The sequence below is a fragment of the Rhinoderma darwinii genome, chromosome 1 (assembly GCF_050947455.1).
Source record: "Rhinoderma darwinii isolate aRhiDar2 chromosome 1, aRhiDar2.hap1, whole genome shotgun sequence".
NCBI lineage: Eukaryota > Metazoa > Chordata > Amphibia > Anura > Rhinodermatidae > Rhinoderma > Rhinoderma darwinii.
The window spans coordinates 371,888,471-371,911,729 of NC_134687.1; the positions used below are offsets into that span (position 1 = coordinate 371,888,471).

Sequence of the window (23,259 nt, forward strand, 5' to 3'; positions counted from 1 at the left end):
TAATGGTGTGAACTTCAAAGGAGGGGAATGTGAGTGAGGGTACCGGGGCAATGACCTGGAAAGTGCAGTGTGGGGAAGAAAGTATCCCTACTCTACCCTGCCTGTACTCTGGTCTGTGGGCATGAGAGAAGTGGAGACCACTGTAAGGGAGAGCATCAGGGGGGGGGGGTAGCTGTGTCAGACAGGTGAAGCCATGTTTCTATAAGAGCCAGGAGGTTTAGAGTAAGAAAGGAATGAGTTATCAATAAAGGGGAGTTTGTTGCGCACAGTTAAGCGACTGGAGAAGACCTACAACGAATGCGCTTTAATATTTGCAGGGTTTCTATGTGTGGCACGTAAGGGGTTGAGCTTCGCAGAAAAAAAGGGACAACTAGGGTTGGGAGAGATGTCCCCTGCAGCTACTAGTAGGAAAATGAAGAGACAGCAGATGGTATATTGATTTGAGAATGACTTTTGTGTTGAACAGTGGGATGAGATGGCTAAAGGTGATTGAGGAAAGTGAATAGTATGTGGGAGCTGCGACAGAACCATATGCTGTCTCTCTCCATTCTCCTGCTGCGTGCTGCAGGGGACATCTCTCCCAACCCTGGTCCTCCGTTTTCTTCTACCAAGCTCAACCACTTACCTGCCACACATAGAAAACCTGCAAATCTTCTTACCATTCCTTGTATGTCTTCTCCTGTCCTTTTTAACTGTGCTCTCTGGAATTCTCGGTCCGTGTACAACAAACTCGCCTTTATTCACAACTTATTCCTTTCTAACTCTCAACCTTCTGGCTCTTACGGAAACATGGCTACGCCTGTCTGACACTGCTTCCCCTGCTGCTCTATCTTATGGTGGTCTCCATTTATCTCATGCCCCCAGACCTGAGAACAGGCAGGGTGGAGAAGTAGGTATACTTCTTTCCCCACACTGCACTTTTCAGGTCATTCCCCCGGTACCCTCGCTCACATTTCCCTCTTTTGAAGTCCACACCCTCGGACTCCTTCACCCTTTTTCCCTCCGAGTGGCAGTTGTCTACCGCCCCCCGGGCTCACCCCACCAATTGCTGGATCATTTTGCTGCCTGGTTTCCACAATTTCTATCCTCTGACACACCCACTCTCATCATGGGTGACTTCAACATCCCCATTGATAACCCAATCTCCCCATCTGCCTCCCAGTTACTATCTTTAAACTCCTCCCTAGGTCTGTCACAACTTACTAACTCTCCTAGACATGAAGATGGGCATTCGCTTGACCTGGCCTTCTTCCGATTCTGCTCAGTTTCCGACTTTATGAACTCTCCTCTCCCGCTTTCTGACCACAACATTCTCTCCTTTACTATCAAATATTCTCTGCCTCCTCAGGTCATGCCTACGTATCAGACATACAGAAATCTACATGCCATTAACACTCCGCAACTCATAGACAGGGGACAATGAGGACTGTAGACTATCTCTTCCCTCTCCTGTCCCAATCTGGCTGCCAAACATTACAATAACACTCTCAAAAATGCATTGGATGAAACAGCCCCTCCTACACTCCGAAGCACCTGACAAAGACGACGACAACCCTTCAGCGGTGCTTGAGATGTGCCGAACGACTGTGGAGAAAATCGCATTTGGCTGCAGACTACCGACCAGTCTCTAATCTCCCCTTTATCTCCAAACTCCTGGAACGCTTGGTCTACTCTCGGCTTATTCGCTATCTCTCTGCCAAGTCCATTCTAGACCCCTTACAATCTGGTTTCTGCACTCTACACTCCACAGAAACTGCCCTTACTAAAGTCTCAAATGATCTCTTGGCGGTTTAATCGGATGGTAAATACTCTCTCCTGATTCTTCTGGATCTCTCTGCAGCCTTTGACACTGTAGACCACCAACTCCTGCTTAACATGCTCTACTCTATTGACATCAAGGACGCTGCTCCCTCTTGGTTTTCCTACTATCTCTCTGAGCGCTCGTTCAGTGTGTCATTTGCTGGTTCTACTTCTCCTTATCCACTTGCTATCGGGGTTCCTCCTCTTTTCTCTTTACACAGCCCCTATTGGACAAACCATCAGCAGATTTGGCTTCCAGTATCATCTCTACTCTGATGACACCCAATTATATGCCTCTTCCAATGACCTCTGCTCTAATACAGTGGACAGACAATCACTGGTGTTTTGTATCTAACATGTCCTCTCTCTATCTGAAACTGAATGTTTCTAAAACTGAGGTCCTTTTGTTCCCACCATCTACTAACTTCCCTAAACCAGATGTCTCCATCTCCGTGTGTGGCACTATAATAACTCCTAAGCAGCACGCCCGCTGTCTCGGGGTTATTTTTGACTCAGATCTTTCCTCCTGTCATTCTCTTCTCAAAAACCTCTCCAGAATCCACCCTTTTCTTACTGAGGAAACAGACAAAACTCTCATTGTTGCTCTGATTCACTCTCGTCTTGACTACTGTAACTCATTACTAATCCGTCTTCCACTCACTAAACTCTCCCCTCTCCAATCTATCCTCAATGCAGCAGCCAGGCTCATCTATATGACCAACCGCTACACCAACGCCTCTACCCTGTGCCAGTCACTGCACTGGTTGCCCATCCCCTTCAGAATAAAATTCAAACTTATTACTCTCACCCACAAAGCTCTCCATAGTGCTGCACCTCCTAACATCTCCTCCCTCATCTCTGTCTACTACCCTACTCGGGCTCTACGTTCTGCCAACGACCTTAGATTAAAATCCTCCATAAGCCGAATCTCCCACTACAGTCTCCAAGATTTTTCTCGTTTTTTTTTAAACGTGCCCTGGAAACACATCTTTTTAGACAGGCCTATAACATTCCCTAATCGGACTCCTTTCCATGGCCCCCCTTTTAGATTAGTCATCAGAATTAGATTGCTTCACACTCCTTCACTTCATGTCCGTCATACGCGGATACTGGCTGGTGACCGGCTCATGCAGCTTTATGTTACCACCGCATGTGTATAAAAAATGGCTGGACTATTGTACAGAACAAACACTGTTACACTTTGGGTCTCCCTCATTTCCTCATAGATTGTAAGCTCTTGCGAGCAGGGTCCTCACTCCTCTTGTTTGAATTGTAAATTAGCTTTGTCACTATGTAATGTTTGATATTGCCTTTCTCATGTTCCCTCTAAATTGTAAAGTGCTGCGTAATATGTTGGCGCTATATAAATATTTATTATTATAATTATAATGTAGGAAAGTTTTTGTTTGTTTTTAGTTCACATAGCTTACCTGTATTATGCCCTGTCTGTCATGTGCAACTGCCAGGACACTGACCATATGACACTTAGACTGTACTCGTGCCACCCCTGTCTAAAAGGTAGTTATAATTAAGCATGCGCTGTATGGAAATAACCTGTGAAGTATCATGAAATTAGTCCAACTGCATTCTGTGCATGAACAATGTTCAGATGAAACCGAGACAAGTAGACATGGACTCATGTCAGGACTCTTCTCTAGTTATTTACATTCAGCGCATGTTCTATTACACACTTGCAGTTTTTGGCAATTTTTTTTAGCCATACACAGGAGTGCACACGAGAGAAGATTTCCTTACTTCTGGATCCACTTCTAGTTTTGGCTAGAAAAAAACTGCACTAAAAACTGTATGATACTGACAGAGGTCCTTTTAGTGTTGCTTATGAATCTTAAAATGTTTTTTTTTTATTTATTAATCCGGAATAGAAATATTCACATGTACACTGGTAGGTTTTGTTTAAATAGTTCCACAAATTTCTCAGATGAGAACAATAGTGTCTTTGCCATTCTTTTAAATACCTGCGACCAAGCATAGATTGAAAGACTGCGGCGTGAACTATATTTTGCTCATGTGTGTGTGTGTGTGCGTGTGAAAACTAGAACAGGCTAGTTTTTGTTCTCATGAGTTTTGTCATTAATTTTTTTAAACTTGAAGGGATCTTCAAGTAATTTCACGTGACAGCATTTCACTAGGATATACCATCACTTGCTGATATTGGGGGAAGAGTCATAACCACTGTGCTTGAACTACAGTGGTGATGTGCCGAAAGAAATGAAAGAAGGAGCTGCAGTGCTCTGTAGAGCGCAGCTGCCCCTTCATTCTAGCAGCCCAAGCAGTCAGATCTTTACTGTTCAGCAAAGGACAGCACATCCTAGTCCTATGCGGTCACTTGCTAATACTGGAATACGCTTTTAATAAATAATTTAATAACTTTTTTTGTGTTACTGTAAATAGACAAACTAAATGTTCTAAATTACACTATTGTACACTTTAGATGTCGACTGAACACTCATTCTACCAACAGTTATTTCTCCCAACTCTTCCATACACACGTTTCAATGGGGTGGGATGAATAAGCCACTGCTAGACCCCCCCCCCCCTCCTCCTTGGCAGCGGCTTATGTCCAGCAGTAACCATAAATTAGGCATCTTGAAATTCAACATGCCTTTCCCTCTTTCTCCTGACATCTGCCATCAGGAGAGAGCTGAAAGCCACATATACTTGTCTGAAATCTGCAGGTTCGGCCGACTTTAATCTAATCGGCACCTTAAACCGTTGGGTAGAGTGGTTCAACTACAGAAGAGCCATCTTTTCCTGTGATTGATAAATTGCAGCTCATCTTATTTTGAAATGTAATCCAGCACTAATTTGATGGCAGGGACCGATGAATGCAGCTTAATAATTATTTTTTTCTGTTTTTTTTGCAATTCGTTAAAACTATGTTGCAATTTCTGTTCACTTTTGTTAAGGATAAGCATGCTCTCATGGATGTTACTCCTAAAGCGGTGGATTTGCTCAACTACACTCAGTGGTTCCCTATAGTCGTGTTGTTTAATCCAGACAGCAAGCAAGGAGTAAAAACTATGAGACAAAGATTGTGTCCAACATCAAACAAAAGTTCTCGAAAGCTATATGAGCAGGCAAATAAGCTGAAGAAAACGTGTGTTCATCTCATTACAGGTACGTAGGACAAAATAATTTTTATATTTATTAGCTTACAACGCAATAAAAATGCATCTCTGTTGTAATAGCATTCTCAGAATATGGACACAGCCAGCAGTTACATTTGCACTGCCATTTTTTATGGAATGCTGGCTATTTTTACCAAAATTTACATACTACTGTGGTTGCAAGAGATTGTAAAGGGGTATTCCTAAAAGACATTGAAGGCATAGGCTTTGCATAATCTGTGTATGTCTGAAAGGTGGGGGTCCCAGCTTTGGGAGCCTCGACCTGTTTGGCAAACTGTGGTCCCATGACCCCTGCTGTATTTTGTGATAGTAGTCGGCACAAGGCTGTCACAATAAGTAGTAGAAGCAGGGGACAAACTATCTAGTCCTCCCCTGTTTATCTTAAAGGAACAGTGTCATCACCCAAAAAAAATTTCATATGTTCAAGATGTTAGTGCTTTATTAAAAACGTTTATATTTATTTGTGTGTTTGTGTTTTACTTTCTCTTTTTACACTTTTTCTTCCCTATGGGGGCTGCCATTTTTTGTTCCATTTCTGTCTGTGTCGATTAACGACACATACAGACATGGAATACGGCAGCCACAGTCCCATAGGGACTGCGAACGGCTCCCGTCCCATTGACTTCAGTGTACGGCGTCTGTGTGGGAACTGCGCATGCGCCGCTCCCACACAGTCCAATTCGAAATTGGCGCCGTCCGGCGCCATTTTCCTGTGGACCGGAAGTCGCGGCCGGACAGTAATATTACTACTTCCGGTCGCGGCTTCCGGATTTGTGCACTTGGACCAGCGGCAGCAAACGGAGCGGACGGGCCGGAGGGAGCCGCGGCGGCAGGAGCAGGTAAGAGATTTCAATGTATGTTCGTGTTTGTGTGTTTACTACTGTATGTAAACCTACTACACTGTGTGTTAGCTCAAAAAATGGCGACACACAGTGTAGGAGGTTACACAGTTCAAACCCCTCGTTTATCCCGGCACTAGCCAGGATAAAGGAGGGGGGGATGCTGAGAGCTCACTAGAGCGAGGGCTTTTAACCCAATGTTGCAATGCTGCAATTTTGGGAATAGCTCCATCTAGTGACCAAAAATGGGTAGTATTATAAATTAGAATTAATTTATAATATTTCCTGACTCGTGAAAAAAATAAAAAAAATTTGAACAATGTTTAATCACCCACACACTAAATGTTTAATTTTTTAAAAAAAAAACATGTTTTTCTGGCAACACATTCCCTTTAAGTATTGTTGCTGCCAACTGTTCTCTAATGTAAAAGAAAAGGGTCTTTTTTGAAGTGGGATTCCCACCTATCTGATATTTATATCGTATTCTATAGGATGCCTATTGTAGTTTTTACCCCAAAAATTTGATTATAAAGTGCCACAACAACCTGACCGAAACCCTGTGTGTGAATTCCATATTAATGTGCTTCCAAATGCTGACCCAACACATCTAGCCACTAATCTGACATTCCTTACATGTCTCAGATTTTGAATGAATACTTGAGACTGATGGCAGACAAGGGGGGAGATTTATCAAAACTGGTGCAAGGAAATGTGGAACAGTTACTCAGAGCTACAAGCCAGGTTGCAGCTTTCATTTATAAAAGAGCCTCTGAAAAAGGAGTTGGATGCTCATTGGTTGCTATGGGCAACTGCTCCACTTTTTTTTTTTTTTTTGCGCCAGTTTTGATAAATCTCCCCAAATGTGTGGGATTAAAGGAATTTTAAGTGTTCTGATCTAAATTGGCTTCTTTCAATGTTAAACTTTTTCTCTCTAGTCCCCAGTAATTTCTACATGTTAACTGCTCTGAACACACAGTTAAAGAGGCTCTGTCACCAGATTATAAGTGCCCTATCTCCTACATAATCTGATCGGCGCTGGAATGTAGGTGACAGGAGTGGTTTTTATTTTGAAAAACGATCATTTTTGAGCAAGTTATGAGCAATTTTAGATTTAGTTTCTTAAAGACCAACTGGGCGTGTTTTTACTTTTGACCAAGTGGGTGTTGTAAAGAGAAGTGTATGAGGCTGACCAATCAGTGACCAATCAGCGTCCTACACTTCTCATTGTTCCAGCCCAGTTTCTTTCACTGCACAATCACACTGTGCTGTGGATCATGCTGGGCTGGAACAATGAGAAGTGTATGTCACTGATTGGTCACTGATTGGTCAGCCTCATACACTTCTCTTTACAACACCCACTTGGTCAAAAGTAAAAACACGCCCAGTTGGTCTTTAAGAAACTAAATCTAAACTAGCTCATAACTTGCTCAAAAATGATCGTTTTTCAAAATAAAAACCACTCCTGTCACCTACATTCCAGCGCCGATCAGATGATGTAGGAGATAGGGCATTTATAATCTGGTGACAGAGCCTCTTTAAGACCCTTTTACAGAAGCGAAGGATTGAGCCTTCATACAATTGCTTATTTCATCGCTCCATCATTGTCCTATGTAAACATGGCAGAGATCGGCTGACAAATGAGCAAACGCTCGTTTGTCGGGTGATCGGATCTTTTATTCAGCCAGGAAAATGGTTGCTTGTCTGCACCACATATTCCTGTGTAAACCGGATGTGCTGCCGACAAGAGGTAAATGTATGGGGACAAATGATTGTATTAAGGTTTGTCCGTCCCCATACATTTCGATCATTGCTCTGTTTGAATGGAGATACTGAGTGCCGGTCGACATGCTGTATTGTTGATGGGCACTCTTTGTGGGCAGGGTATCTACCCATGTTAAAGGGCCATTGCAGATGCTTGGTATGAAATCTTTTTATTTCTGTAAAAGTTATTTTTTCTTTTGTAGCCTACGATCACCTCTGTTTAAATGTAAAATTAATTTTTTGTTGCAATATTTTCATTTTTGTATGAAATCAGCAGTACTATGTAGTAATTTTATCAGATATGAAAAGTACAAACAAGCAGGAGAAGACAAAATAACTGCCATTGCCCAGGGCAATGTTTAATTGAATTAAGTGTGACTCCCTAATATCCGTTTTTAAAAGTATCCTTTTTATTTTATTTTTTTACTTGTTTACCGCACAGCAACTATTAATTTAAATTCCTCAAATGACAGCTGGTATGGGAGCTTGAAGGATGTAGTCAAAGGCCAACAGACCGAAGCAGTCTGGGTATCCGAAGGAAAGGTACTTGTTTTATTTGCTTTTGGCACTTTGTCTGCTACATAATCTAAAGAAAACCTTTCGCCTCCCCATACATATGCAGCATGTAATCGGGAGGGCTGCACAAACCCTGGGGCACTTTACATTTTTTTCCCCACCCTCCTCCGTTATTTAGATATCAGTGCCGTTATATTTGGGGCCCGATATTTAAATAACCCCCTGAACTGTCAATGGGGCTCTTTGCAGACCAGGACAAGACTGATCTCTTGGGAGAGATCAGTCTTGTACTTCTCTGCCGATATGGCAAGGGGGTGTGTCTCTGCTACGGGCAGTGCATGAGCTGGAGAGCTCTTGCACTGTCCGTAGCAGTGACACGCCCCCTCGCCAGTTCGGCGTACAAGACTGTGTGATCTCTCGCAAGAGATCAGTCTTGTTCTTGTCTGCCGAGCGCTGAAGAGTGAGAGTGAGCCCGCGCACATGCTCTCCTCTCGCCAGCTCTTGCTGTGACGCGGTCTGTATCTGATTGGCCAGTGTCACAGCCATGTTACACTCCCCCCTTGCCATTACACGCCCCATTGACCGTTCAGGGGGTTACTTTAAATATCGGGCGCCAAATATAACGTCACCAATTATCTAAATAACGTAGGAGGGTAGAAAAAAAAAATGTACCCCAGAGTTTGTGCAGCCCTGCCCATAACATGCTGCACTCAGCTGTACATGTATGGGCAGGTGAAAGGTTCTCTTTTAAAGAGGATCTGTCACCAGTTTATTAATTCCCTATCTCCTAACTAATCCAATGGGCGCTATGATGCTGATAACTATGGTGTTCTTGTGTTAAAAATATATATATATATATATATATATATATATATTATTTGTAAAGTTATGTGCATTTTTCTAAATATGCTAGTATGGCTATACTTGCCAAATGGGAGGAAACGTTTTCTTTTCACTATGGGTGTTTTAATGTTTTCTGTATGAAGCTGTCCAATCCGCGTCGTACGGTTTTCCTCTTCCCAGCCCAGCAACACAGCCTGTTCATAAAGTATACAGCTTCCATTCTCGACTTTTGTTTTCAACTGGTAATATCTCCGGCTGTTTCACAGCAAGCAAAGCTGCCATATGAAAGATTAGAATCTCTTTTTATAATCCACCAGAACCGCTGTTCTAGGTGGTCCACAGCCAGATATATGGCTATTTGAATTGATCCCCCTTCCTTCCATCCTCAGTCTTTCACACTGTGTTCTAAGCAGCTTCATGCTGATAGGACAGGGTCAGAGGCTGTTTTGGGACACAATTTTCACTAGTATCAGTGTCACAGCGCCTATTAGAATAGCTAGGAGATTGGGCATTACTAGACTAGTGACAGATCCACTTTAAATTACTTTAATGACATAATCATGTGGTGTCCATTTAGGCTCTATTCACACTGCAGGGTCTGAGTGTCGGCCGATAAAAACGGCCGTTTTGTTCAGTTTTTCTCAGCCGTTCTGCATCCGTTTCCGTTCCAGGCCGTGTTTCCGTTTTTTTAATGGCCGATTTTGACCCGTTTTACATCAGGTTTTTTTTCCCCTGTCCGCTTTAAAAACTGATGAATTACATTTGTAAATTATTTTTTTTTTTTTACACACACTTCCCTCTGTAGATAATGCCCCACAGCCCCCTGTAGCTCTTGCCACAGTCCCCTGTAGCTCTTGCCACAGCCCCCTGTAGCTCTTGCCACAGCCCCCTGTAGCTCTTGCCACAGCCCCCTGTAGCTCTTGCCACAGCCCCCTGTAGCTCTTGCCACAGCCCCCTGTAGCTCTTGCCACAGCCCCCTGTAGCTCTTGCCACAGCCCCCTGTAGCTCTTGCCACAGCCCCCTGTAGCTCTTGCCACACACTGCCCCTGTAGCTCTTGCCACAGCCCCCTGTAGATAATGCCACACACTGCCCCTGTAGCTCTTGCCACACACTGCCCCTGTAGATAATGCCACACACTGCCCCTGTAGATAATGCCACACACTGCCCCTGTAGATAATGCCACACACTGCCCCTGTAGATAATGCCACACACTGCCCCTGTAGATAATGCCACACACTGCCCCTGTAGATAATGCCACACACTGCCCCTGTAGATAATGCCACACACTGCCCCTGTAGATAATGCCACACACTGCCCCTGTAGATAATGCCACACACTGCCCCTGTAGATAATGCCACACACTGCCCCTGTAGATAATGCCACACACTGCCCCTGTAGATAATGCCACACACTGCCCCTGTAGATAATGCCACACACTGCCCCTGTAGATAATGCCACACACTGCCCCTGTAGATAATGCCACACACTACCCCCTGAAGGTACCACACAGCCCCCTTATACATAGCACCTCAGTTAATGCCCGCTCCCCTTTGAAGATGCCCCTCCTTCCTGTAGATCGCGCCACAGTAGGGGAAAGCTCCAGGAGAAGTCCCTGACGTCACTGTCCCATATATGGACCGTGACTTCTCCTGGAGCGGAATTCCCGGCCACAGCTTTGGCAACTATGTGGCCGGGGATTAGGGATTCTGCTCCTGCAGGGAGCAAAACAATTTCGTCCTCCTCCAGTGCGTAGTGCATGTGAGGAGGAGAAGAGAGCGAGCAGCAAAAAGCACGGCCATCACTCGGATCACATCCAAGTGGCAGCTCTGCTTTACTCAGCCCCATAGGCTTCTATGGGAGCCGTGCGGCCGGGAGGACGGTAGAGAGTAGGGCATGTTTCATTTTTTGACGGACAGATTTACCGCGCCGTCAAAAAATCGGTCGTGTGAGTATCCCCATTTGGGGTCTATTGTTCCTACTGCGGCCGTGTGACGGACATTTTTTGAACGGCCGTCACACGGCTGGGAATCCTTGTGTGACTAGGGCCTTGCTGCATAATGGAGAAGAGGCCCATAGATTAAGATACTCCGGGTTCTACCAGCAGTCTCTAACAGACAAATCCTCAAATTTGATTTGTCATCTGTCTTCAAACACAATGATGGTCAATTTTGCAGTGCAATTTGGGATACCAGGTTGGTGGTTTTTTACACAGATGACTTTACTTGCCCAGCAAAGGGCATGCTGGTGTATGAAGGCTTCCATTAAGTAGTTGCATTTATGAGAGGTATAATCCTTATGCAGTTTGTTTTTTTTGCCTCATTATAGTATGCAGAATTATGAAATTGGTTCTCTGTGGCACGCTTTCAGCACATTTTGCCATGTGGGCATAAGGCTATGTTCACACGCTTAACCAAAAACTTCTGAAATTACGGAGCTGGTTTCAAGGGAAAACCGCTTATGATTTTCAGACGTATGTTTAAGCAAACTCGCGTTTTTCGCTGCGTTTTTCTCGGCAGTTTTTGGAGCTGTTGTTTTTCTATAGAGTCCATGAAAAACGGCTCAAGAAGTGACACACACTTCTTTTTCGTGGGTGTTGTTTTACGCGGCCGTTTTGAAGAACAGCCGTGTAAAAAATGCCCCGTTGGAACAGCGCCATATTTCCCATTGAAATCAATGGGCAGATGTCTGTAGGCGTTCTGCTTCCGATTTTTTTTGGGATGTTTACGGCCCAAAAAACGTCTGAAAACACTACGTGTGTACATACCCTAATGGCTATATGGATAAATTGCCCTAACTGCTCATGCACACACGGGTATTCTAAATCTGTACCACACAGATCCTAAATACACCAGCAGTGCATTTCACTGAAGACCTGCATATATTGGCAGTATACAAATTATTTTTCTTATGTGAATCAATGGCAGTTTGCGCCCATTGGATTCCATACAGTGGACTACATACCCCTCTAGACTATTTTAATACTTCTAGTGGGGAATACTGTGTAGTATACAGCACCCAGTATAAAACCGATGAGAAATGTAGTTTTTTGCTGCAGGTCTGTATGATAGGTGACATTATGGAGAAGTATGGATTATATGTTGACTTCTTAGTATTTGTTATAGATTGTATATAAATATTGTCTGCTGAGTCAACGGGCAACATTTTTAATGCCTGTTGTGCTAATGTCTAATGTGGCATTTTACGGATTATAGTTTGTGAATTATGTAGTATTTGTATTAAAATAATTGATCTGCACTAAGCAACGGCTTTAAAAGGGTTGTCTCCTGAAGAAAACCCCTCTTTAAGGCCCCATGCACACGACCGTGCCCGCAATCACGGCCCGCGATTGCGGGCACGGCCGGCCGCTGACTGACAGCCGCATTTTCGGGCCATGCTCCCATACAAAGTATGGGAGCACGGCCCGCAAAATGCGAAAGAACGGACATGTTCCGGGAATTATGGAACATTTCCACGGCACTGACACCCTTCCGTAGTGCTACGGAAAGGTGTCAGTGTTCAATGAAAGTGAATGGCTCAGTTTTTGCGGACCACAAAAACTGAGGTTTTTTACGGTCGTGTGCATGGGGCCTAAATCGATGCCACCCTGACGTTCAGCTGATCTTCTCTAACCCTCAGCAATTAGCTGTGATCGCCCGAGGTATCCGCGTCTGACCATATAATTCTACTGGGGGGAAATGTAGCATTGCATGCTGGCTGTTCATATTATTGACTGGCCCCACTTAATGCATGGATGGGACATCTCTCCTTTCTGGCTCATGGGGGGGGGGGTCCCAAGCATGGAGCCTCCCTTGATGACGTCCATATGCACTAATAACTATGATTATGTTGTGTGCGGTCTTGTGCTAGGGTCTCAAAGTCCCTATCTTCAGTTATGATACAAAATGCACATTTAATTGCTGGACAGTATATAGTTTATAAAACTACATTAATTTTATATTTCTATTTATATATGAAAATCTTCTCTGAAACTTATAGGCAGATGGAATTGATGAGGATGACGACCGAATGTCATACCTGACTGCAATGGGAGCTGACTACTTAAGTTGTGACAGCAGATTAATAAGTGACTTTGATGACACTGACGGTGAAGGTGGGGCATATACGGACAATGAGCTGGATGAGGTTGCTGATGATCCACTGCCAGTTTCAGCTATCAGCAGGTCATCTGAGCCTGTACATCCTGAAGAGGTATTTCAAGGTGTTTAAACATACAAAAAGCATATAAATTGCTTATGATAATGATGGGATTTTAAAACTTCCACATATATCGTGTTTGTGTGTGTGTTCGTGTTCTCCTTTTTTTTTATTTTTTTTTATTTTAAATGACAAATATGTCAAATAGTGCTGTGCTTGACTACTCTTGGTTGGTCCTGGGGAAGACCAAAAAAAAAACACAACCACTTACAAGGAGATAGATATACTAGTCCTTCTCCATTAAATTCAATTTAAAAAGTGAAACTCCTATATTATATAGATTCATTACACACACAGAATGATCTATTTCCAGCATTTTTTTTTTTCTTTTAATGTTGATTATGGAATAATGAAAACCCAAAATTTTGTTTCTCAGAAAATTAGTCTATTGGGTAAAAGTTGAAGATTGTAGACTCATGGTGTCACACTCTCTAATCAGCTAATCAACGCAAAACACCTGCAAAGGTTTCCTAAGCCTTTAAATGGTCTAACCGTCTAGTTCAGTAGGCTACACAATCACGGGGAAGATTGCTGACTTGACAGTTGTTCAGAAGACCGTCATTGACACCCTTCACAAGGAGGGTAAGCCACAAAAGGACATTGCTAAAGAAGCTGGCTGTATCCAAGCATATTAATGGAAAGTTGTGGTTCACAAGCAACAGGGATAACTGCAGCTTTGAAAGGATTGTCGAAAGGCCATTCAAGAATCTGGGGGGAAATTCACGAGTGGACTGTGGCTGGAGTCAGTGCTTCAAGAGCCAACACACACAGACGTATCCAGCACGTGGGCTTCAACTGTCGCATTTCTTGAGACAAAGTCAGAAGCGTCTTACCTGGGCTAAGGAGAAAAAGGACTGGTCTGTTGCTCAGTGGTCCAAAGTCCTGTTTTCAGATGAAAGTAAATTTTGCGTTTCATTTGGAAATCTCGGTCCCAGATTCTGGAGGAAGAGTGGAGAGGCGCTCAATCCAAGTTGCTTGCGGTCCAGTGTGAAGTTTCCACAGTCAGTGATGGTTTGGGGAGCCATGTCACCTGCTGGTGTTGGTCCACTGTGTTATATCCAGAGTCAGTGCAGGCGTCTACAAGGAAATTTTGGAGCGCTTCATGCTTCTCTCTGCTGACCAGCTTTATGGAGATGCTGATTTCATTTTCCAGCAGGACTTGGCACCTGCCCACACTGCCAAAAGTACCAATACCTGGTTTAATAACCACAGTATCACTGGGCTTGATTGGCCAGCAAGCTCGCCTGATCTGAACCCCATAGAGAATCTATGGGGTATTGTCAAGAGGAAGATGAGACACCAGACCCAACGATGCAGACGAGCTGAAGGCCGCTATCAAAGCAACCTTCCATAACACCTCGGCAGTGCCACCGGCTGATCACCTCCATGCCACGCCACATTGATGCAGTAATTCATGCAAAAGGAGAACTGACCAAGTATTGAGGGCATATACTGGACATACTTTTCAGTAGGCCAACATTTCAGTATTAAAAATCATTTTTTAAATTGGGCTTATTTAATCAAATTTTCTGAGACACAAAATTTTGGGTTTTCATTAACTGTTAGCCATAATCATCCACATTAAAAGAAAAAAAAATGCTGGAAATATACATTCATTATACATGCATTGTCTATAATATGAATTTCACTTTTTGAATTACTGAAATTAACTTTTTAATCTTCTAATTCATTGAGAAGGGCTAGTATATGAGAGAATATTTTTCCATATCTTTTGTGGTGATCAGACTGGATCATTGTTCAACATATCATTTGCATGGTGGGTTTCCAAACACTCATTGGCTCACCATTATTATTCAGTTTACACCTTATTTTGGTTGAAATGGCAAGTTAAAAACGGTCATCTTAAGTTGAATTTTGAATTTTATAAATGTACTTTCAGCCTCATTTATCTAAGGCAAATGTTAAAAAGGCGCAAATTAGGGGCACAAATGTACAGCTGCTCATAGTCAAAAAAAAAAATTTGTCAGTCCATGCATCTTTAAATAATTTTAATAAAAAAAGTTCAATTCTTCCCAACAGACCTGTCTAAATTCATTAGTGAAAAATACGCCAATATTAATTAAGCACTTCCTGCAAACTGAGGTACATGTACAGTGAAGGAAATAAGTATTTGATCCCTTCGTGATTTTGTCGTTTTGCCCACTGTCAAAGACATGAACAGTCTAGAATTCTTAGGCTAGGTTAATTTTACCAGTGAGAGATAGATTATATAAAAAAAAAACAGAAAATCACATAGTCAAAATTATATATATTTATTTGCATTGTGCACAGAGAAATAAGTATTTGATCCCTTTGGCAAACAAGACTTAATACTTGGTGGCAAAACCCTTGTTGGCAAGCACAGCAGTCAGACGTTTTTTGTAGTTTATGATGAGGTTTGCACACATGTTAGATGGAATTTTGGCCCACTCCTCTTTGCAGATCATCTGTAAATCATTATGATTTCGAGGCTGTTGCTTGGCAACTCGGATCTTCAGCTCCCTCCATAAGTTTTCGATGGGATTAAGGTCTGGAGACTGGCTAGGCCACTCCATGACCTTAATGTGCTTCTTTTTGAGACACTCCTTTGTTGCCTTGGCTGTATGTTTCGGGTCATTGTCGTGCTGGAAGACCCAGCCACGAGCCATTTTTAATGTCCTGGTGGAGGGAAGGAGGTTGTCACTCAGGATTTGACGGTACATGGCTCCATCCATTCTCCCATTGATGCGGTGAAGTAGTCCTGTGCCCTTAGCAGAGAAACACCCCCAAAACATAATGTTTCCATCTCCATGCTTGACAGTGGGGACGGTGTTCTTTGGGTCATAGGCAGCATTTCTCTTCCTCCAAACACGGCGAGTTGAATTAATGCCAAAGAGCTCAATTTTAGTCTCATCTGACCACATCACCTTCTCCCAATCACTCTCAATCATCCAGATGTTCATTTGCAAACTTCAGACGGGCCTGTACATGTGCCTTCTTGAGCAGGGGGACCTTGCGGGCACTGCAGGATTTTAATCCATTACGGCGTAATGTGTTACCAATGGTTTTCTTGGTGACTGTGGTCCCAGCTGCCTTGAGATCATTAACAAGTTCCCCCCGTGTAGTTTTCGGCTGAGCTCTCCCCTTCCTCAGGATCAAGGATACCCCACGAGGTGAGATTTTGCATGGAGCCCCAGATCGATGTCGATTGACAGTCATTTTGTATGTCTTCCATTTTCTTACTATTGCACCAACAGTTGTCTCCTTCTCACCCAGCATCTTACTTATGGTTTTGTAGCCCATTCCAGCCTTGTGCAGGTCTATGATCTTGTCCCTGACATCCTTAGAAAGCTCTTTGGTCTTGCCCATGTTGTAGAGGTTAGAGTCAGACTGACTAATTGAGTCTGTGGACAGGAGTCTTTTATACAGGTGACCATGTAAGACAGCTGTCTTTAATGCAGGCACCAAGTTGATTTGGAGCGTGTAACTGGTCTGGAGGAGGCTGAACTCTTAATGGTTGGTAGGGGATCAAATACTTATTTCTCTGTGCACAATGCAAATAAATATATATAATTTTGACTGTGTGATTTTCAGTTTTTTTTATTTAACCCCCTTAGTGACCACTAATACGCCTTTTTACGTGATTCACTAATGGGCTTTAGGCTAGGCTGATGCCTTTTCACGTCAGCCTAGTCTAAGTCCTGCACGGGTCTCCCGTGCAGGCAGGAGCCGGGGCTCTGCTGTCTGATGACAGCTGAGCTCCTTTTCCAACGCCTGCGATCGAAGTTTACTTCGATCGCGGCCGTTTAACCCGTTAAATGCCACCGTCAATAGCGACCGCGGCATTTAACTTTGTTTACAGAGGGAGTGCGCTCCCTCTGTCACCCATCGGCGGCCCGCGAATGCAATCGCGGGTCTCCGATGGGGTGTCTTGGCAGCCGGGGGACTGATAAAAGCCCCCAGGTCTGCCCTGGACATATGCCTGTTAGGACGCGCCGGAGGCACGTCCTAACAGATTGCCTGTCAGATTTACACTGACAGGCAATAATGCTCTGGTATACGAAGTATACCAGAGCATTATAGCAGCGATCGGAACATCGCACAGTAAAGTCCCCTAGTGGGACTAATAAAATAAGTCATCAAAGTGAAATAAAGATTATTAATAAAAAGTACAGTAAAAAAATAAATCCATTTTTTTCCATAAAAAGTGGTTTTATTTAGTAAAAGTGTAAAAAAAAAAAAAAAAGTACACATATATGGTATCGCCGCGACCGTAATGACTCCATTAATAAAGTTAATATGTAATTTAAACCGCAAAGTGAACACCGTAAAAAAAAACGCAAAAAACTATGGCGAAATTGCAATTTTTTTCCATTGCCCCCCAAAAAAGTCATAATAAAAATGAATCAATAAGTCCCATGTACCCCAAAACAGTACCATTCAAAACTACGTCTTGTCCCGCAGAAAACAAGCCCAAAAAATCACTACATTGATGGAAAAATAAAAAAATTACGGCTCTTGGAAAGCGACGATGCAAAAACAATTAATTTTAGTTCAAAAGTGTTTTTATTGTGCAAAAGTCGTAAAACATAAAAAAACCTCCACATATGTGGTATCGCCGTAATCGTACCGACCCATAGAATAAAGGTAACATGTTATTTACGTCGCATAGTGAACGGCGTCAATTTAAAAACGCATAGAACAATGGCGGAATTTCAGGTTTTTTTTATAATCCCCCCCCCCCCCAAAAAGGTTAATAAAAGTTAATATAAAAATTATATGTACCCAAAAATGGTGCTTTTAAAAAGTACAACTAATCCCGCAAAAAAGTCCTCATATAGCTATGTAGACGAAAAAATAAAAACGTTATAGCTCTTTGAATGCGACTATAGAAAAACGAATAAAATAGCTTGGTCATTAAGGCCTAAAATGGGCTGGTCACGAAGGGGTTAATCTATCTCTCACTGGTAAAATTAACCTAGCCTAAAAATTCTAGACTGTTCATGTCTTTGACAGTGGGCAAACTTACAAAATCAGCAAGGGATCAAATACTTATTTCCTTCACTGTATGTAGCGGTGATCACATGGCACAGAAGCAGTATAAATATTTAAAAAGTGATGCTATAATCTAGATCTACTCAATGAAAAAAAACAAGCCCACAAACCGCTACATTGACAGAAAATTAAAATAGATATGGCTCTTAGAATGTATGTTAAAAATGTTTTATTTATTTTTGTTTACTTATGCACATTTCATGGAAGTAAAATATATATTTGGTATTGCCATAATCTAACTACCCCATAGAATAAAGGTAACCGCAGCACCGTGAACAATGTAAGTTCAAAACGTGAAAAAGTTGCTTTTAATGGTGCCTTTTGAAAATACAACTCATCCCGCAAAAAACAAGCCCTCGTAGAGCTATGTCGACAGAAAAGTACGGATATGGCTCTTTGAATACGGCAACGCAAAAACAGATAGTTTGGACTGGTTAATAAGGGGCCATTTAATGTTTCTAGGTCAACTCGCCAACTAAACCTCTTCCATGAATTGCTTTACATTACTTCCACTGCTTCAGTATTACACCTGTTCCAATATGAAATAACTTTTGTGAGGGTTAAAAATTCAATTTAGAAAATTGTTGAATTCTGAGTATCTTCTAAAATCTGCAGAATAACTATTGTGGTGTAAATATTTCAGTCTGTAGTAAAACCATTGCCTGAACCAAGAAGTCACATGAAAAGAGCCGGCAGCAGAGAAGTCCTTCGAGAGCAAAGTCCTCCTCCATTTAAACCAGAACCACCAAAGGTATATGTAGCAGTGTACTGTTTGATGTGGCAAACATTCAGATCATGTTAACCAATTATTGGTTTTATTTTTTTCTCATATTGTTCCATTTCACGTAGCATTAATAAAGTTTTCTATCCACATGTGCATATTGCATAATGGCCTTTCTGTAGTTTTAGAGAAGTTTCACGTTTGCCATTGGGGCATACAGCCTCATGGGTATAGGCTCTGCCACTAGGAGACTAACAATAGGTAGGAAAAGTCTTTGCTCTGACCCAGGCAAGCTATACCCTTCCCACTGACACTGGCTTAATTCGTCTAAGCCAAGTGTCCATAGCAGGAAGACCAGTACTGATTTATTAAGCTGCTATTTTTTTAAAATTTGTTTTTATTTATATTTTTTGCTTATCTGCAGGTGGGTTGTCAGACTGGTAACTAGTTAACCCACTGCGGGAGACCGGTAGACCAGGCATTTTTCTGCCTGACTTTCCTTTTACTGCTGGTCATCTAACTTGTCTGCAGGTGGAGTGCCAGTAACCCCACTGTATGTGTGAGGTACCTGAGGAAGTGACCCTGCATACACGCGAAGACTATGGGGCTCCACCCCACACACACACTGGGGATTCCTCATTGGTGACCTATCTAAGGGGTCACTTTATTCGGATATTGAAGTCCCTATATGGGGCCCCAATGCTGCACCTTATTCCTTGTCTGCCATCTGGTGCCATCCTGCTCCCTTTAGTAGTGAGGGAACACGCATGCTGCACCATTTTTGCGCCACCCACTCTGCTTCTCCCATCAGAGTTGCAGGCCAGGTACCCTCCAAGAGTCCCTTATTAGGGTAATCGATGGAGAAGCTGGTTCCTATCAGTATCAGTCTTTTTTTTTTTTTTTTTTTATGCATACCATGGAAACCTCCTGACAGGCTATTGGCTGTTTCAAAACTCGTTACTTCTGTTTCATTTTCAGGAGGAGTTTATCTCAAGATGGTCTGTTTTTTCCTTCTGTAGCTCTGCCTATCACACGGCTATTAAAGAACACCACCATCCCCTTTGTCTGATGCGGCATCACTTAGTGTCCCTCTTGACAGGAAGTTAGATTCCCAGATTCCCAAAGCCTGCATTTACAGCTGCAGATTCTGCTTTGCCTCCATATCCCGATCACAAGGACTCACCAGTGCTTCCTTCGTTCTGTGATAGGTACTCAACATTTCCAATTTGTCACTCTCCTTCTGGGTCACCAAGGCATGATCGAGTCTTCACCAACGTCCTGGCGACTCTCGCCAGTGGAGTCGCTGTTGTCCCTTACCTGTACGACTTCTTGGTGAAGACCCCCTCCATCGAGAACAATACTCATGGTCTCCACATCAATCTCGACACATTGTAAAGATTAGTCTGGATCATCAAGGAGGAGAAATCTCCAGCACAGCCTAGAGTTTTAGGGAATGCACTTTAAGAAAAAATCAGCGGAGGACAAGATAAAGACCCTGCGAGCCAAGGTGGTCCTCCTTCACTGGAACACTTCGTGTTCCATCTGTTCTTTCAAGCAAGTGCTAGGCAGAATGGTGTTAACCTTCGAAGCAGTTTCATATATACCAGCGGTAGGCAGCCTTTTTTTGTACGGTGTGCCTATAACAAAAAAATAAATAAATCAATGATGAAGTACTCAGTGAGTAATGCGAACTTGAAAGGCATATAAGACTAACTGCTACCACGTGTGTCACATAAAGCAATTAGCAATTAGTTCAGTAAACATTTTCAGTGTAGCCATTGCACTGACTATCTTTGCAAAGATCATTCATATGTGGTGCATACAAGGCTACTGCACACCAGCTGGGGGGGATGTGCACAAAGATGAGACCATGGCTCCTGAATACCAGCGTGGGGGCGCTGCACAAAGGAGTGAGAGCGACTTCTGAACACCAGCTTGGAGGGGGCACATGGGAGAGACCGTGGCTACTGAACACTAGCTTGGGGTGGGGTGCACATAGGGGAGACCACGACTGCTAAACACCAGCTTGCACATAAGAGAGCTGCCGACTTTTGCTAACTTTCTTTTACAGAGTGTTTACTGAACTCTGTCCTTGTGGCGCTGATCACCAGAAGGGAGAGCATTGTTGCAGGAAACCTCAATCAGCCAAGGTGTACCACTGTATGTGGAAGGCTTTTCAGGTCACTCCTCATTCTACAAGGGATAGTAACAATAGAAGCTTGATGCCTGACCGATCAAGAGGCACTGAAGTCTGCAAGGCTGCTTCCTGGGCTTTGGTGGACACCTTCATCAAATTTTAACAGGTTCATCTGGGGCCTCCACCGATGCCATTATGGTTCACTAGGTGCTGCAGGCAGCTTTGCGTTAGATGGGTCACATGGCAGTACTTTTTAATTTTTTTTCCCCCACCCTCAATGACTGCTTTAGGAAGTCCCATGGTGCGGTGTCCCCAATGATCTTTACAAGAAAAAATTTATTTTTAACTTCACATCCTTTTTTGTTTGGCTTGTTCCAGGCCTGGCTGGGACTGTTTGGTTGGTTGTTTTGTTTTTTTTCTCCTGGGACTGTGGACATGTATGGCCTGCCTTGGTGGAACCAAAACGTTCTACCTAGTGTCCTCATCCTAGTGGCAAGGACCTTTTTCCCATGATGCTGTGTCCCCCAAATAATTTAACTAGTGTGAGATTTTATGGTGAGAACAAAAATCCTATTTTTATTATACACCTTCGAAAGCAACAAAGCGCTCCTAGTGACCAGCTTTGCCAGAAATACAGCACAACCCCATTCACTTGAATGGAGCTGTGCTGCAGTTCCCTGCACATCGGGTAGGCAGCAGTGCCACTGTGCAGGGATAATGCTGAAGGGACACCGGCCCCTTAGTTCTTAGGATCGGCAGGGGTTCTAGAGGTGGACATTCACTGATCTGAATATTAACATTACAGCATAGCTGTAGAATATGCCATAAAAACGGAATATCCCTTTTAAAAAGAAAATTCATCCAAAATTTTAAAATCCGTTATGTCACTTTGTTCTAAATGTCAAGCAAAAGATCAGCAACGCCGGACAAGTGAATAAAGTGGATGCACGCCTCTTGGGTCATGCTTGAGAGGCTCACACTGAGCTGAAACGTTGCGTGTGGAATAAACAGGATCACTTTTTCACTTATTTGCTTGTGCTGCCTCAAATTCCTTGTTCTAAATGTGGTGTTGGAGAACTCTAGTGGCTGCTATCTTGCAGTGCTGCTGAAAGGGGTACAGGTCCTAAAGAGCAACTCGACTGCTTCATTTGGAGATTATTATTCAGTATAAGTTCATGAACTTGAGCTCGTATAGTCTTCTGACATTACTTTACTGGCCCACTAAATTTTATGTGACAGAGTAATTTTGCATTTTTATTTACAGGTGAAGCCACAAGGCAAGGACGAGCTTTATGATTCTCCTCGTAGTTATGATGCTAAACGAAGCAGCTCTAGTGTAGCCAGTAGTGAAATCTCAGGTGGATCTGCCAAGGCTGTACCCCCTCCTGTTGCTGCGAAGCCTGCGATTGGTGGGAAGCCCATACTGAAGTCTCCTGTTTCCGTTACCACCTCAGCTGGGTTTGAAGAAGATTCACAAGACCATGAAGTGTTAAAGCCTCCTAAGTCTGTTTTGGGAAAAGTGAAAATATTTGAGAAAATGGATCACAGTGCAAGGCAGCAAAGGATTCAGGAACTACATGAGGCACAAAATGCACGGGTAAGATCTAAAATAAGCACATAATGAAATTGTTGGCTTCCATCATGCACATAAAGTGTGTTTCGACACGGTTTTTGCAGCGTTTTTTTTTGTGTTTGTTTTTTTAAATGAATCTAATACAAGAACTGTGCCAAAAAACGCTTCAAATGAGTGGTGGATTTTTTTCTGCATCCCATTGATTTTACTGTGTTAACTGCAGTGCAGCCAATATAAATTACTATCCTCCCTGCTTGTCAGGGAAGTAGCAGGGCATCTGCAGTTGCATGACATTATTCCTGAGAAGACTCCTCAGCTTGTTAGGATTGTAAAGTGCTGCATCCTGACTGCAGATATGAACCCAGCACATGCCGACTCAGAAACCAATGAAAATATAATGAAATAAAATATATACTGTGTGACATACACAGTATGCACTCCCTTAGTCTATTTGTTCACTTTTCTTGATCCCATGTTACCTTTCTGCAGGGAAAGTGAGAAGGGATTATGTCAGCTGCCAAAGGGTTATACACTGAATCTGCTCAGAGCCCCTCCCCCAGAGGCACAGATTAGCGACGGCACAAAGGAGCATAAAAATGACATTTTTATATGTTAGAAACACAGCAAACTACTGCTATTAACAGCATTTTTGGACATTTGGTATAAAAAT

At 42.9% G+C, this 23,259-nt stretch overlaps 1 protein-coding gene across 4 annotated transcripts in view; it reads left to right on the plus strand.

Annotated features, from left to right (window-relative positions):
* TJP2 (tight junction protein 2) overlaps positions 1-23,259 on the plus strand; it is a 191,716-nt gene that overhangs the window by 164,620 nt on the left and 3,837 nt on the right. For all 4 annotated transcript variants that reach the window (XM_075827893.1, XM_075827885.1, XM_075827902.1 and 1 more), the window contains 5 exons: positions 4,728-4,938; positions 7,992-8,092; positions 12,906-13,118; positions 18,802-18,909; positions 22,281-22,613. In XM_075827893.1, the coding sequence (XP_075684008.1) occupies positions 4,728-4,938; positions 7,992-8,092; positions 12,906-13,118; positions 18,802-18,909; positions 22,281-22,613 (966 nt within the window). The remainder of the gene's footprint in view (positions 1-4,727; positions 4,939-7,991; positions 8,093-12,905; positions 13,119-18,801; positions 18,910-22,280; positions 22,614-23,259) is intronic.